Source organism: Scleropages formosus, chromosome 3 (genome assembly GCF_900964775.1).
Source record: "Scleropages formosus chromosome 3, fSclFor1.1, whole genome shotgun sequence".
NCBI classification, from domain to species: domain Eukaryota; kingdom Metazoa; phylum Chordata; class Actinopteri; order Osteoglossiformes; family Osteoglossidae; genus Scleropages; species Scleropages formosus.
In genome coordinates, this window is record NC_041808.1 from 731075 (window position 1) to 747643 (window position 16569).

A 16569-nucleotide genomic window follows, 5' to 3' on the forward strand; every position below is an offset into this window, starting at 1 on the left:
AAAACGATCACTTCTGCTGCGTACTTTTGTGTCTGATCCCACAATCTGATGGAGTGCCCTTCATCGCGGTACTTACCCTGGACTGATGTGGTAAGAACCACGCAGCAGTGTAAACTTGTACATCACTGTAAGTAGTTTAATGCTGTAAGGTGCTTTGGAGAAAAACTTCAGTGAAATGAATAACCTGACTACTGTACTGACTTCCATTCTTCATTTACTCTCTTCACCATAATCAAAGGGTACAACTGGTTCGCACTGGCAGTGTGACAGGAAATAGACTGTCGGTTTTCTTCTAGGAATCGTGTGACCTTGTGTCTCTCCAGTGTGTGTCCAAGCAGCACCATTCGAACCCCACCTGAAGTCGAGGAATCTCCGTTTCCACAGTAACGAACAGGTTAACGGACTGGATTAGGTCAGAAAACGGCTCAGCTGACAGTAAAGAACAGGGATGAAGACATTCAGGGATTGAGACACCAGATCTGTGTGTGTGTGTGTACAGTATACATGTGTTGCGGAAGGTAAGTGACAAACGATGGTGTATCGAGCAAAATGTTGTGAGAGAACAGAGTTAATGGAATGCCCTGACAATGTCCTCAATAATAATCCTCTCCTATACATAAAGGTCTCATTTTTCATCAGTCATTTTTTGTTGTATGATAAGGCAAACTAGTCACACTAAAAAAAAACGCACACGCACACGCTCACGCGCACACACACACACACACACACACACACACACACACACAGTCACCAAGCCAACTTTTCATCCTGGTACAGTCAGCCTCAAACCCACAGCTCCAGTCTCTGCCATCCAGAAACACCGCTGCAATGTGACACACGAGTGCGGTTCCAGCGTGACAGCAGTCGAGTGGAAGAACGCGTCGTCATGCATCTCATAACGCCGGTGCGTGGCGCCCTTGCTATGGAACTCACCCACATCCTGCTCATGTCACTCAGGTCCGCCTTGTTCCTCATTGAGTCCTTAATGACCTGGACACAAAGAGAGACACCCTGAGGTGAGACATGAGCCACGAGGAGCAGCGCTCCACTCCAGCAAAGAGCAGTTTCCAGCCAATCGGCGCATTCCAGCTCCTCCTGAGCAGTAAAACGGCGTCCGCGCTGCCACGCCAACACGCTGCCCTACACACACCTGTTGGCAGGTCAACATGTCACGGGGAGCTTTGGACGAGCGCGTCTCTGCACTACGCTGAGGCCTCGTGCTACGAATGTTGGGGTTGCGAATTGTCAAAGATAAACACTTCTCCTCCCTCTCATCTACGTTTAACTGCGTTTTCCGCATCTACCTTTTCACAAGCCTCCTCCTTTTGCGGAGCGAACGCCACCTGCATTTCCACGTACAGCCACTAGTTGGCAGTAAAACGCACCTAAACAAGGCAGGAGGGCAGGAACGCAGTCGTTTACCGCACTTCAGCGGTGTTTACAGCTCCTGTCTGCTCTTCCTTTGCCCTTAAGAGCAAATGGAGAAATGCTAAGAAATGCTGCACACGATGAAGGGATAAATCCGTGAACAAGTGGCATCAAACGTCGATTTTAAACGTTACTTTTAAGAGAGCGTGGCGTTACTACACACACGAATACAGCACATAGCCCTTTACTGCAGTCCTGTATGAGGTTCGTAGAGAAGCACCCCACTGCTTCACTTGTTCATTCCATTCTCCTCCGTTCTGTTCCCCTTCCACACACACACACACACAGCGAGTTACACCCGTGATGTTGTGCGCTGTGTATGTGGCAGTCCTGTTCAGCAAAAGCAGAGGTGCGCACAGCGGCACGCCTTTGGCGGTGTGTAGTATGTGTCGGCATCTCCGTTGCCAGCTGCTACACTCACGTTGGGGTGTCCGTCGCGCAGCAGCTTGTGGAAAACGTGGCAGAACTTCCAGCAGAGCACGGCGTTGCTGGACAGGGGCAGCCGGTTGGCCGCCGCCCAGAAGGTGTGAGCGCCTCTCTCATGGTGCGTGCCCAGAATGCAGGGTGGGGCCGATCGTCAAGGACAAGATGGGGTGCGAGCGGCGTACACACACACGCACTGATATGCACATGCGCACACACACCGGACACAAAAGGATATTCCTGGCATGCTTCTCCTTCACAGCCACCTCCTGGGTGTTGATGGCCTTGTTGATGCTCACAGTCTGCGCAGAAGGACAAGAAGAGGAGGAGAGCAGTGAAAAACAGAATCCCACTTCACACGCCAAACGTGTGTTTGTCTGTCCACAGGGGAGCTCCGGTGGTGTGTGTGAGCGGTGCCACGAGACGCCGGTGACCGGGAGCTGTGCTGCGCTCTCAAGCATTACCTGGGCGCCGCTCTTCAGTTCAGAGTCGCATGACACCGAGACATCGGAAAGAGGCGCTTCTGCAGAGCAACGTCCAGCTCAAAGCGAACAGAAGGGCATCTCACAGCAGACACAGGGCACTCTCTCTCTCTCTCTCTCCACACACACACACACACACACACACACCAAGGCTGAAGTACAGCTCGTCTATTCCATTTCATACGCCATAGCCGCTCTCATATTCCACTTGGTTCCAAAGTGCTCCACAGCAGTGACACGTGAGCAGGAAGGAAAACGGGGACATGAGAAGCGGCAGGTGATGACGCATGAGCCTACGAAGGTGTCAGGAGCTCAGGAGCGAAACGGGTCTGAAAGAGATGAGCCTTGAGACTCTTTCTGAGTGCTGGAAGGGATTCAGCAGCTCTGAGGGATAGTGGGAGTTCATTTGAGCACATTGGAGCCAAAAGTGAGATGACTTTGGACCCCTTGTCAGTGGGACCACCAGGCAGCTGGAGGTAGAGGAGTGTAGCACAGCGCTGTTACCGCAGTGCAGGGAGGGAGCCGCTTCAGAAGGAAAGTCAGGGACACACACACACGCACACAAAGCTCCTACTGTCGGCCACACAGCTGGACAAATGGGACGTGAAGACACAGGAGACACAAGGCCTGAGTGAGTTGAGGGTGCAGCGCCTGCGCGCACACACACCCACACACACAGAGAGAGACACACAACTGCCAACTCAAGAGGCAGGGCTCAGCCAACGGGCTGTGATCATACACCCAGCAGCTTCATGCCGCCACGCCTGTGTAAAGGCGGAGAGCGCAAAGTGACACACTCGCACGGGACTGCTGCACTCCAGTGTTACTCTGGATCGAGAAGGAGACTCAAGGAAGACGCGGCTACACCCCTTACACGGCCGACCCCGGCGACGCCGCGGGCACAGGGTGCGGGACGCGTTGCAGCTCTCAGCTTTGTGGCCCTATGAAACGCGGCTCTATGTGATCAGGAAGGGATGCAGGGCTCTTTCGCTGCATGGGACGCTGTTGTGTGAGTGCGGTGTGTGCAGGACAGAGCGACGTACAGCGTTCAGGTGTTATTTACTGTTACTTACTCATTGATACAGCTGGGTAATTTTACCGGAGCCCTTTAGAGTAAGTACCTTACTCAAGGCTACTACAGCTGGGGGCAAAAGTCGACCACCCTGTTGAGCACCCACTACACACGAGGCCTGGACTCGAAGCATGCGCTACAATACGCGTGTGCATGTTTCGGTGTGTGACGTCAGGTCGAGGCATCGGGGGGGGAAGCGCGATCGGGAGGCGGGAGCCGAAATAGCCGCTGGATTTGGAACACGGCTATTTTGGAGCGTCCCGCTCAAGCGGCCCACACACAGACAGGGAGAGGGCAGCAGCGCCAGTCGGTCGGGAGCATGGCTCCTCAGACACAGGAGGGCGAGGTACGACACTACAGTACAAACCAAAGTAAACCAAGGGAACCAAGCAGTACAACATAATAAATGGACATCCTGTGTTTTCACGGCAGGCGCAGGAACACCGGGACAGGAGAACAAGAGAACAAGGGAACAGGGTAACACAGCAACAGGGAACAGGAGAAACAGACCCAATTCCTTATTGCTTACTGGAGGTTTTTTTTTTTTTACAGATCCTGATGTGTTTGTCAATCAAAGATCGTCTTTTTTATAAAACATACATTTTACTGACTTTTCACACACTAAACAAGAGCTTTGCTGCTGCATTTACAAATGTATATTCAAGATGAAAATCAAAGAAGTAAGCGAAGGAACACAGGAGTCTGTTCAACACGGATAAAGGAAAAAAAATTAAGCCTTTAACCAAAGGGAGGAAAGGAGCAGTGACACACTGAGCCTGGTAACCACACAAGCTCTTACATTATTAACATGGTATCCATGTCGCCTACGGCACACCCTGCACACGCGGCACACACTCGGAGCCAGAACTGCTGAGCATGACCACGCCGCACACCTGATGCTGCTAGACAGGTCATGCTGGGACCTTGTGGCTACGGTCGCCCGGCCTGCCTCCAGGGAGGGGGGCCTATGGACATGAAGCCATTGCGGTCCAATAAAAGTGACTGTCAGAAGCAGCCCAGACAGCTCAGCAGATGGCCGACCGCTCCTGATGCCTCTCGCAGCCTGCAGAGAGAACCACGAGAATCAGTCCGCGATCTCCTCACACCCGCTGCCGCCTGACAGACTTCAGAAGCACAGAGGCAGTTGCCATGAATCTTGAGCTGCTGAATCCACTTTTTGGACCAGGAGCCCTGCGGTCCTGCACATTTGGCTCTTTGGCAACGACAGTCTGCAGGAGCCCAATGTGGTGGAATGAGGCCCCTCTGTCCCTCAGAACTGCTGAATCCTCAAGACACATCTCTTTCAGTGCCACTTCTCCCGATTTCTTAACAGCTCCACAAACTTGCATAACACCATCTGTCACAATGACCTTTTCTGCAACATCCATCAACAGCGTGTGCGGCGACCAACATACTCTATGCGATATTGGAGCAACCAAACGGGCTCCAACGGCCACACGCCTCTATTTCAAGTGTTTCCTTACTGTGTTGTACAGCGCTTTACGGGAAAGTGCCCACCAGGTTAAATAACTGTTTGCGTCAATGCAGAACACCTCATGCGTATTAAGATGCGCCGACATTTGCGACACACGCAAACAACGAGTAACGTGTCCTCGTGTTGTATGTTCATATGAGCAGCGACAACGTGTTTATCTTCCTGCCAGATGACGGGGGGGCGTCGCCTCTGTGTCATTTCCTCAGAGTGGACACACTGTAACACGTGTGCGCGCAGACCTGTGTTACACAAGACCTGTGGACACACTTTCTGCAAAAACCACTTCCTCATTCTTCAATGCTTGTCAATGCAGACTTTGGTACACTACTGAGAGAAATGTTCTGGAGAGGACAGTCAGCGGAGCCACAGTGGACAGGACCACAAGTGGCCGATGGACACTGGGGGACAGCAAGCCAAAGGCAGCAAATGTGACTGCACTTCTGGACTCCTGCCTGGACCCGCTAATGCTGACAACGTGCAGCGAATGTAGTGACAGAGGCAGCTGTTGACCGCTGGAGTGTGTGGTCAGCAGGCACAGCTTTCGCTCAGGCGTGGACACACTTCCTGTGAGGGGACACCAGCACAAGCTCCCCTGTTATGGCACAGGAAGTGTCCAGTTTGTCAAGACGAGCGCAGCCCTTCCTACAGCACACACTCCCTCACAGAAGATCTTTCGCTGACCTCAAGAATGCAGGGTTCACTTGCTCACGCTGTACGTAGTGACCCCCCCCCCCCCCCCCCCCGCCGTCCCCCCAGAAGGTCGACCTGTGGGCGACAACGAGAACAGTTAACGATTACTCTTCTGAAAATATGAAATAAAATTGCAGTCAGAAAAAGCGAAGGCCTGAAAGCAGCAGCTTCATACTGCGTTCAGCTCCCACAAAGTGAAGTCCATGTCGGGTTTGGCTGGGAGGGGGGGCGGGGGGTTGGGGAGGTGTAACACACCCCTTCTGAGCATCGCTGTGTAAATGGTGACCTCACTCATCTGTAGGGTGGGTGCAAGACGCAAAATAAAGAACCAAAAATATCTGTCCACTTCCTTTAACGAAAACACACACCCTTAAAGCGAAACAAATCCAGCATTGTGTGAACACAGGAATACGAACCCGCCCCCGCCCTCGCCCTCGCCCTCGCCCCCTGCCCCCCCAATCCCCCGAAAGGTCCCCGTGCCCAGAAGGGGCGCTGCACCACAAGGCCTTTTAGGGAACATTTACTCACAGTGGACTTGAGTGGCACTTTCCACCTCAAACCATGTGGTAGCAGACGGGGACAAGGAGCCAATCGGCTTTGTCCCACTGGGTCCACACACACGCGCGCGCATACATGCACACGCATACATACACACACACACACACACACACACACACACACACAAATCAAGGCACTGCATATCTTCAAAAACTGCACACTTGCAGGGCAACAGGTGACGCAGTAGTTAGAGCTGCAGCACTCCACTGAAAGACTTGGGTTCGAATCCCACTTTTGCCATTGTACCCTTGAGCAAAACACCCTGAGCTGATGCTGGCGATAAAAGACAAACAAACAGTCTGCGGTAGGTTAGCGCTGCGAGTCCCTTTGGAGGAGTGATTCCACCAAATGGACCGGAGCACATGTCCACTCGGCCTGCAGAGGAACCTCAGCGACTGAGAAGTAGCTGCTGCAGAAGGTGGAACCAAGTGTAGAGTAAATCCCAAAACACTTTCCCTTTGGGGTCACCAAACCTACTGCGGCCACGTAAAGGCCTCCCGTAGCGCACTGTTCAGTGCCTAGTGTGTGAAAGAATCCAAAACCCGCTGAACGCTGTAAATTTCCCTTCTTAGAAGCCCGACACAAATGGCTAAAGGCACAAACCCGGCGATGACCATAAAAGGGTAAGAGAGCGGCTGTCGGCCCCGGCCATCTCGCTCTACTAGGCCCGCGGCGGTGGCGGCGGCGCGCAAGGGGACCTAATTAAGATGCTTTCGGCGCATTCCGGTGAATAAGCTCCCTCCGGGTCCGAAACACTCGCAGCACTGTTTTTGCGGCGCTTCCTGAACACGGACTCGGCTCAGGAAGCTGGAACGGGAAGCCGGGTGCCCGGCAAAGTCTGTCCGTGTGCACAAATGGCGAGATTTCAGGGCTGTAACCAGGGAAGGACATCACATTCCACTCCTCTGTCCCCACACACACACACACACACACCAGAGAGGGTGGGGCTGATCGCACCCACAGGACTCACAGCAGAACACAAGCATCATAAATAAATAAAAAGACGTGCGATTTGGTCACACAAGCCAGCACCTGCTTTCAGAGCCGCACGATGGGCCGTTGTGCGTGTGCGCGCGCACATGCACGGGGCCCGAGGCGCAGCTGAGACGTGACAGGTGTGACAAAAGAAGATTCAAGAAAGACTCTCGAGACAAGCGCTCCACTGAGGCTCCGAGGCATGCGCCGCTGCGGCCTTCGGAGTGAAACTGTGCACTTGAGCAGCACGCGCCACATGGGCCTTGGGGGGGACTGAGCCGCATCTACTACATTTTACTTTTTACTCGTGTGTTTTTACACTAGATCACACTTGTTGTTCTGCTGTCACCCCTGCGTTCGTACGGTGCCGTCGCATCCTGCGACTTCCTCCAAGGTCCAGCAGGCTCTCCGCGTATCCAGCAATCCGCACATCGTCTGTGCAACCAACAGTACTGCGGGCAGGAAGCAGGAGGTTCACGCAGGGACTTCTATCTATGTATCAATGTATCAAAGACGGGACTTTGCTCAAATGCAGAGCTGCACAAAGTGTACAGCTGACTCAGCGCTAACCGGTCCAGCTGAACCAGAAGAAGACTGGGGTGCAAAGACCCGTCACACAGAACCTCGGTTCATAGGAAAACATGGTACATACTGTACTTTGCGGTACGGCACACACCCTGCGTCCAGGGCAGCGAGGTCGCTCGGCTCGAGGGCGGCAGAGCACAGGTCCTTGTTCCAGCACAACTCGGACGAGCGTGAGGAGCGTCCGCAGCAGGTCACCTCACCTCAGCTCATCCTTCCAGCACATCCACTTCTCATTATTTATCACGCACTTCCTGCAGAGCGTTTGCAAGCGAGGGAAAACAAAAGTGCACGGGCAGCGGAGAGCGTAACTCCGACAAACACACACGCACCCTGGAGACATGGTGTTCCGGAGCCCCTCTCTGACTCTGAGACACCACGTAACCCCTCACCATCGGTAGGAATAAACATTACACTGTTTTTACCTGACACTAACAGCACTGTCAACCGAACCGTTTTCCTTTCTTTCTCATGCATTCTACAAAAAACAACAAGCGAGAAAACGTCTCTGCTCCTCGACACGATCGGAAGCGGTCGGAGAGGAGGAATAGCTCGGACGGAGAGCTGGAGAACCAGCCGAGGTGAAAATGAAACCGCGCTCGATGCAAAACTCGTCACGTAGAAAGGGTGCAAATTTCGAACGACAAAGCAAAGCAGCTGCGTATGTCGCTCTTTGGGCCACTTCCCTTTACACCGTGAGCAGCGTGTTTTAGTGATTCTTTCACATTTATTCTCGCTGCAATTTGTTTTTCTCATCTAAAGTGTCAACAGTGAACGTGTTGAGTTCAGGCCCATAGAAGGCCAGTATAGAAATACGTGTATTTTTTAGAAGTACGTATATACGTATACATACATGTACACATGCGCGTGCACGCGCACACACAGACACACAGACACACACACTCCTTTTTTTGCTCCTCGCATGTTCCCCAACCGGACAGGTGAAAAGATGATGGGGCAGGGAAACGTACCTGTCGTGTGGACAACCAGACGTCCAAAATGAGTGCACCTGAAAAATTAAGAGTTGCGTGTTCCTGCGAGGTGTGTCCTCATTGATCAGCTATTTGCTGTTCTAGTTCACGGGCGGATTGTAACAGGCAGCCTGTTTGTGAGCCTCAGGAACACTTCCGCTAACTCACGTCCACAAGACGTTTCTGCACGCAGGAGGGACACGGGATGTCTGGCCTGGAGCATCCGGCCTGGAGGAGCCGTACTGGGGAGGCTGCGAGTGCCCTCGGTGCACGTGCCCGTCCTCTCCGTCCCCCTCCATCCTTTCCATTCCCCACCGCCATCTTCGTCCCCTCCGTCCTCGCTGTTCCCCACCGCCATCACCGTCCTCTCCGTTCCCCACTGCCGTCTCCGTCCCCCACCGCCCTCTCCATTGTCCTCTCTGTTCCCCACCATTCCCCTCCATCCTCTCCGTCCCCCATCGCCGTCTGCATTGTCCTCTCCATTCCCCTCAGTCCTTTCTGTTCCCCACCGCTGTCTCTGTCCCCACCGTCATCTTCGTCCCCTCCGTCCTCACTGTTCCCCACCGCCATCACCGTCCTCTGTTCCCCACTGCTGTCTCCGTTGTCCTCTCCGTTCCTCACCATTCCCCATTGCCGTCTCCATTGTCCTCTCCATTCCCCACCGTCCTCTCCGTCCCCCATCGCTGTCTGCATTGTTCTCTCCATTCCCCACCATTCCTCTCCGTCCTCTCCATTCCTCACCGCCATCTTTGTCCCCTCCGTCCTCACTGTTCCCCACCGCCATCACCGTCCTCTCCATTCCCCATTGCCGTCTCCGTTGTCCTCTCCGTTCCTCACCATTCCCCTCCATCCTTTCCGTTCCCCACCGCTGTCTCTGTCCCCACCGTCCTCTCCATCCTCCATTGTCATCCCCACTGTCCTCTCTGTTCCCCACCATTCCCCACCGTCCTCTCTGTCGCTCCGTTCCCCTCCGTTGCCCTATCCGTTCCCCGCCATCCCCACTGTTCCCCTTCGTCCCCTCCGTCCCTTCCATTCCCCACTATTCTTCCAGGCGTTCTGTCCTGAGGCCCCGTTTTACTGCAGCTTCAGCCCTTTTACCTTTACTTTTACCACATGATCACGCTCTTCGTACGTTTTTTTTTTCATTATCTTCTAAATACTCCGTCCACAAATTTTCAGCACTCGGTTTTACTGTGTGTTTTACTGTGTCTCTGCAGGCTACCGTCGTAGCGAGCGTCCGTTTTGGCGCGTTTTTCTAACGGTTTCTCGGGGGCAGGACGCTCGCGCTCCGCTCTCGCGGGCAGCCCTACAAACGGCCGGAACCCGTCCGTCTGGTCGCGAGGCGGCAGGAAGTAAGAGGGAGGAAGGAAGGAAGGAAGGAAAAAGGAAAAGAAGGAGGGAGGGAAAGACAGACACACACACACACGCGCGCGCGCGCAAAGCGCAGGACTCCAAAGGAACCGTGTTACACGGCAATTATATACATACACACAGACGAACAGACAGAGCGCGGTCCGAGCCGGATAGATACTATTACTTATAGCTGCTGACAGATACGACGGCGGCCGTAACGTACAGTAAGACTCTAAGAGAGAAGAGCACAAGCAGAGCAGCGTACACACGTCACAGCGCGGACACGGCGCTCACTCACTCACACACACACAGGTACACTGACTGACTGCACAGACTGTGAGCTAGCGAGCGAGCGAGCGCGCGCACGTACATAAACACAGGCACACTGCGCTCCAGAGCTACACACACTACTCTCTCTCTCACTCGCTCGCTCGCTCGCTCACTCACTCACACACACACACACACACACACACAGCGTACCATTTTGGCGAGATCCATGTCTCCCGAGCGCGTGCACGGGTGGGGGGGGGTCGGCGGTGAGACTGAGGCGGCGCAGTGCGGGCAGCTCAGCTCCACATGGGTCCGGACTCGGGGGGGTGGGGGCAGCCTGGATCGGCCACACACACCTCCCCCTGTAGAGGACGGTGGTGTTGCTTGCAGGGGGTTGGGGGGGAGTGTCCCCAACAGCGATCGGCTAATCGATCGATCGATCGATGGATCGGACCGTTCGATGGTTTCCCACCGCTGAGGAGCCGGAGCCCGAGCAGCAGACGAGCCCGTACTCTGCTGCTCCGCACCACGGACTGGGAGAGGGGAGGGGGGAGGGGGGCGGGGAGAGGGAGAGGGAGAGGGAGGGGGGCGGTGGCGGCGACGGCATCGCGCGCCGGAAATCCCGACGCGAGACCCTTCATCGCCATGGCGACCCGCGGCACTCGGACGTGCGAGTAGGACTCCGGCGTCACCCGAAAAGCCGTTCGCGGCGCCTTTCCATCAAATTTACTTTTCCCTCATAGTAAAATGCACAGTATTTACATGATGAAGAGGGTGAACCTCCTCAAGACCAACTGATACTGTTCTGGTGCGTGTGTGTACTATACAAACACGCAAACAACGAACGTACGGAGACAAGAGGCAAATGCAACAGCAGCTAAAAAGAAACAATGTTGCTGTCGGTACGATGACTTCACCGCGCCTTTGACGTAGCTGTGTGTGCGGGTGTCGCCCCCTCTCGGTGCACAGCGCACGTAACACGGGAGGGCCCAGATTTTTTTAAATTTCGCTTTATTTTTGCCTCCGTAAACGCGCAAAGCTGAGGTCTGCTTGTGAATGACCCCTCCCCGAGTGCACGTGTCCTCCGTGGGGCCAGACACACACACACACACACACACACACACACAACCGCTGCTCTCGTCTACTACTGTGTTCCTGCGAGTAACTGCGCTGGATTTTTCGTTATCACCTTCATTGTTATTAGGGGTACTGCCGTTTCGTGCAAGCATGGTACCATATTCCATATGATAATGTTTCTAGTAACGAATGTCAAAACACCATTTAAATCTTTCTACTACACACACACACACACACACACAGAGGCGAATTTACGTTGTCAGGGGTCCTTTTTACCACTATTTCCTACGGGAAAAAACAGTGGGATCCCCGATGGAAATGATGTCACCGAAATTAGTTGAAACACCAAGAGCAGCTGTTCGTATGCATGGTAACAACACCATCATACTGTATCTTATAATACACACACACACACACTTTCTGAACCGCTTGTTCCATACAGGGTCGCGGGGGAACCGGAGCCTACCCGGCAACACAGGGCGTGTGCAAAGCGATTGTGTGTAGTGTGTCTTTTCATGCTCATACTTTGACTCATTATCTGTACTGTACTTGTCCAGTCAGGGACATGAAGCTGTGCACCGACACATCCTGGACACACACTTTGTCACACTTTGGCCTGCGGATGTTTACAGTATGAAGAAAAAGAGCACAAGATCCCTGCTTGTGTCTTTCAATCTGCAAATAAATGAATATGACCTCCTCAGAATACTTACTGTAAAAATTACCACTTTTTAAATGGGGAAATCAGTATCCCCACATAGGATAGGACAGGGTTTGCGTTGGACTCAAGTTAGTAAGGAGGTTATTTACCATGGCACAAAGTACACCGAGGCACAAGGGCCTGTAGCAACAGGCAGGAGAGTATGGAAGAAAGGAAAGAGCAAAATCAAAAGAGGCAGGTTATCTAGATCACACTGAACAAGACTGGGCTTGGAACACACACACACACGGTGTCCTTTTGCACTATTTGTTGATGACTGACTTGAGCCTGGCGTGGTGGAAGCAGTCAGTCCACAGTGGACTTGCAGCTCAACACTGTAAATCACTTTGGGGCAAAGCACCTGGTAACTATGTAACATTCAATGTGCTATTTTGAGCTCTGATACTATATTTACCTTAATCGAGGGGTCTGATTGGCTGAGACTGTCCATGTGACAGGCAGTAGGCAGTGTTTTCACTAGGTGGATGGTCACATTCTCTGATGAATACAAAAACTACAGAGAAATTCAATAGTGTTCAGTGTTAATATGGAACTTCATCGGGTCGAATCAGCATAATCCATGAATTACTTACCAGATGAAAGTCCAGCAACAACTGAAAACATCGTTGTAAGGAAAGTGTTTCGCTGAAATAAACCTTTGCTCGTATTCATTACGTGCACTATGAACGATGTGAAATCGTAACATAAAAGGGGTTTAAAGCTTCAAAACAACAGTGAGTCACATTGTTATTTCGATCATGTGGATTGATCGTTTCATCAACAACTCAGTCAATCATAATTAATGAAAAACCACCCAATGAGGTCAAGCGAAGAGCAGCAACCTGCACGTTCCCGTCAATATTTCAACAAGCGTAATGACTTTTGTGTTAAGGGGTTAAGATGTGTTACAACAAATTTGCTGTAAGCCTGGCCAAATATTTAACATTTATTTTTGATTTACACTGGCGATAACACACCAGGAAGCCTAGATGACTTTGCAGAGCTGTGTGCTCATACTGATACGAATTAGAAATCTGGTGCAGAGATTCTTATTATTGGTTTATTATTATTATTATTATTATTATTATTTTATTATTATTATTATTATTACTACTACTTTACACCTCCCCCCTGCCTGTTTTTTAATCTTTTTGTCTGTTTACGAATTAAAATATTGTATATTACTGGAGCAATTTGGTTTAATTAGGGCCAGCAGGTGGTGTTTTGGTTAGAGCTGCTGCCTCTGGACTCAGATGACCCAGGTTCAAATCCTGCTGTAATACTCTAAATCAAGGTATTTACCCTAAACTGATACAACAAAAATTACCCTGCTATATAAATGTGTAAATCAGTGTAAGAAAGCTGTAATTTGCTTTGGAAAGAAGTCTGAGATAAATTAATATAACATAAACGTACCACAGCAGGGCCCTACTTGTGACTGAAACCAACAGCGTTGAGGATACGACCCTACACTTCCTGCTGCCCTACCTGTGCAGGAAATCTGTCTGTGTTCCAGCTGCTGACTGGAAGTACAGGAAAGTACCAGAAGGCGCCCTCCTCAGCCAACAGAGACATCAGAGCGCCGCTGCACCACGAGCGAGTTTATTTTGGCCAGCGAGCGCTTCACAGCACATCTTCTCATCATCATTAGCAGGAGAGTCCAAAGGCAGGACGCCTGGCATTCAGAGCCGATCGACCCAACACGAGAGGTCCCAGCGTTCCTGCCGCTCTTTCTACTGGACCGCCATAGCAGTGACTCCTTACCTCAAATTTAATGCATTTTACACCGGGTGCTCTGACAAACATGGTAAGGAAGAGTATTTTACTATTACAGTCGATATGTGATGTTCCCTGTACGAACGCAGAATCTGGATCACTGAAGTATTCCACTTTTTTCCCCACCCGGAAGATCAACAGTTGATCCACATTCCATGTCTCCAATGTCTGTGTAATGCTTTGTAAAAATGTTTGAATTATACTGTATCTGGATTAACAAAAGTCCATAAGTGAATGAATAAACACAAAAAAGAAGCTGGGGGGGGGGGGTTCCCCTGACGCCCTCAAACAGCAGCACCGAAGCTCTGAGCGTGTTCAGCTTCGCAAGCCGAGATCCCGGCGGAGACACGGCGCTTCCGGAAATTCTTACGGTACATCATCTGGGCCCCGGGTTGTGGGACGGCAGCGATTAGAACACGCCTGTCTCGGCCTGCCCCATCGCTCTCCTCCTGTCCCTCGGGGGATGCCGGGGCCGCGCCCCCACCCCCGCCGCATTCCACGGCCTCTTGGGTACCGATTAGCGTGCCAGTCGGCGGCCGCGATGGCAGCGAGGGCCCTGCCGCGGACTGGACCCCGCCTCTTTACCCCGGGGCCCCACAGCAGAGACAGTGGCCATGGGGGCTCTTCATGAGAAAGGAAAATACAAACACTTCCTGTCACGGGAGGGGGTCGCTCACGTCAGCCATGAGAGGATGTGCACTCGAGAGCCCCTTCCATCGCAGACCTGCTGATCCGCGTCCTTCTGGCACATTCCGCAGCACACAGCAGCCACTAAATAAAGCAAGAGGGAGGGCGGCAGCTGGGGGCGGGGCCTTTCTCCCGCCTGCAAAACAAACACACGGCGGATATAATAACAGCGCGGCCTGGATGGGGCTCCTGGGAACGGGACGTCGCTCCGCATCCGCCACCCGCGCAGCCTCAGATCCAGAAAGCTCCCGGAAGGTCTGAGCACGCTATCGTCCCCGTTAGAAATTCGGCACGGCACCGTAGCACAGGGGAATTGTGGGATGCGCTCCTGCACTCACAGGCAAAAGGAATCGCTCGAGTACTGTGAATGTCGAGACAAAAACCAAAGAAACGCACTTGTGTTTGCGCCGATCCTGCGCACAAGCGAGTGGGAGCGTGCGCAGGGAGAGCGACTGGACACGGAACACGACTGCGGGCCCTCGGTGGAGCCCGTCCTGGGGGGGTGGGGGTCCAGAACGGAGCGCAGAACCACACTGCGGATACACGGCACCGCACCCGACCGAGCCTCCGGAACATGCTACACGAAAGGACTGCTGCTCTGGCCTGCCCGCGGTACGAACACGTGATTTAGCGTGGCAGACGGGAGCAGCGCCCAACGGTACGCAGCTTGCTTCGGTTACAAACATTGTGAGTTCCAAATTTCAGAGATTCAAACACACACACACACACACACACACACACACACTTTCAGAACCGCTTGTCCCATACGGGGTCGCGGGGAACCGGAGCCAACCCGGTAACACAGGGCGTAAGGCTGGAGGGGGAGGGGACACACCCAGGACGGGACGCCGGTCCGTCGCAAGGCACCGCAAGCGGGACTCGAACCCCAGACCCACCGGAGAACAGGACCTGGTCCAACCCACTGCGCCACCGCACCCCCTAGATTCAAACATTTACCCTTTATTTTAAAAAGCATTTCCTTCATTTTATTTTCAAAAATTCGTGCCTGTTGCTGAACAAAAGCTACCTTTTACAGAAGTGTTTTTATCTTCTATAGTGAAAAGCAAGGTTTTTACAGACCTGTACTCATAAATGACTCGAGGCACATCCCTGCATTACTACGCTTTTCCTGGCTGTGTACATTATAGAGAAAGTAGAAAGCGACGGGATGCCGACAAACACCGGACTCTGCTATCGAACGGGACGTACTGGAGGAGACGTGCTTTTTGTTTTCGCTCACTTTAAACACACTGTAATTGTATCGCTATGGAAACAATTCATTACAAGCGTAGCGTCACCCGGGGCGTACCCTGCCTTGGGCGGTAAACTTGCAGCGAAGGGCAGCACAAGCACTGACTCGGGTGCGGATGTGTTGCAGCACATTTCTTATTCATCGCTGATTTAGCTGAGCTTTTCATTGAAACTAACCTGTAACTAAGTGTATTATTACACCTGTATTATTCACATTTTACTGACTGCAACTTAATGGTGAACATGACTTTGGAGTTATGAACAAATCCAGATACAGGCTTTGGCTCCCAGTTCTGTTTCTAAATTGTAGTTCAACTCAGGTGAAGCAGCTCAGGTGAACCTGCAGCCCCCCGATCCGACGGTTAACTCCGGGACACGGAGACTCCCACACGGCGGAGAAAACGAGAGAAACCCTAAGCAGGGGCACGGAGTTTATAAAGGAATTCATTTGCCCCCCCCCCCATATCTGCAAGGCTGCCTGTACACAGCGCAATGGGCCAAGTTCAACTGGCAAACAAATAAAAGGGGGGACGGAGCGGGGGTGTAGCGTCACGACTCCTGGTAAACAGAGACAGGGCGACGGCGCAGCAGCACCTATTTCTGCGATGCGCTTGTTTTCATCGGCCCACATTCTGCAAAGGGATCGTGACCCAGTGACCGAGCGGCGCAGACATGGGCGATGCATCTGTCTGTGCAGGGTGCTAATCCCAGTAGCCCACATGGGGGGGGGTGGAAAACAGCAGAGATCCTCCCCACGGGAGCTGCGTGGGAGGGGCTGC

The 16569-nt window shown here is 52.6% G+C and overlaps 1 protein-coding gene across 4 annotated transcripts in view; it reads right to left on the reverse strand.

Annotated features, from left to right (window-relative positions):
• The window catches only part of LOC108924784 (huntingtin-interacting protein 1-like), a 37135-nt gene that overhangs the window by 17965 nt on the left and 2601 nt on the right, over positions 1 to 16569 (reverse strand). Inside the window, exons 1-4 of one of the 4 annotated variants that reach the window (XM_018736344.2) lie at positions 15620 to 16065; positions 2090 to 2153; positions 1850 to 1992; positions 934 to 990 (exon numbers count right to left, since the gene is read on the reverse strand). In XM_018736344.2, the coding sequence (XP_018591860.1) occupies positions 934 to 975 (42 nt within the window). In that variant the 5' untranslated portion in view covers positions 976 to 990; positions 1850 to 1992; positions 2090 to 2153; positions 15620 to 16065. Of the gene's footprint in view, positions 1 to 933; positions 991 to 1849; positions 1993 to 2089; positions 2154 to 10509; positions 10820 to 14529; positions 14851 to 15619; positions 16066 to 16569 lie in introns of those variants that run through there. The other 3 variants (XM_018736343.2, XM_018736342.2, XM_018736341.2) reach the window with 3 other exon arrangements.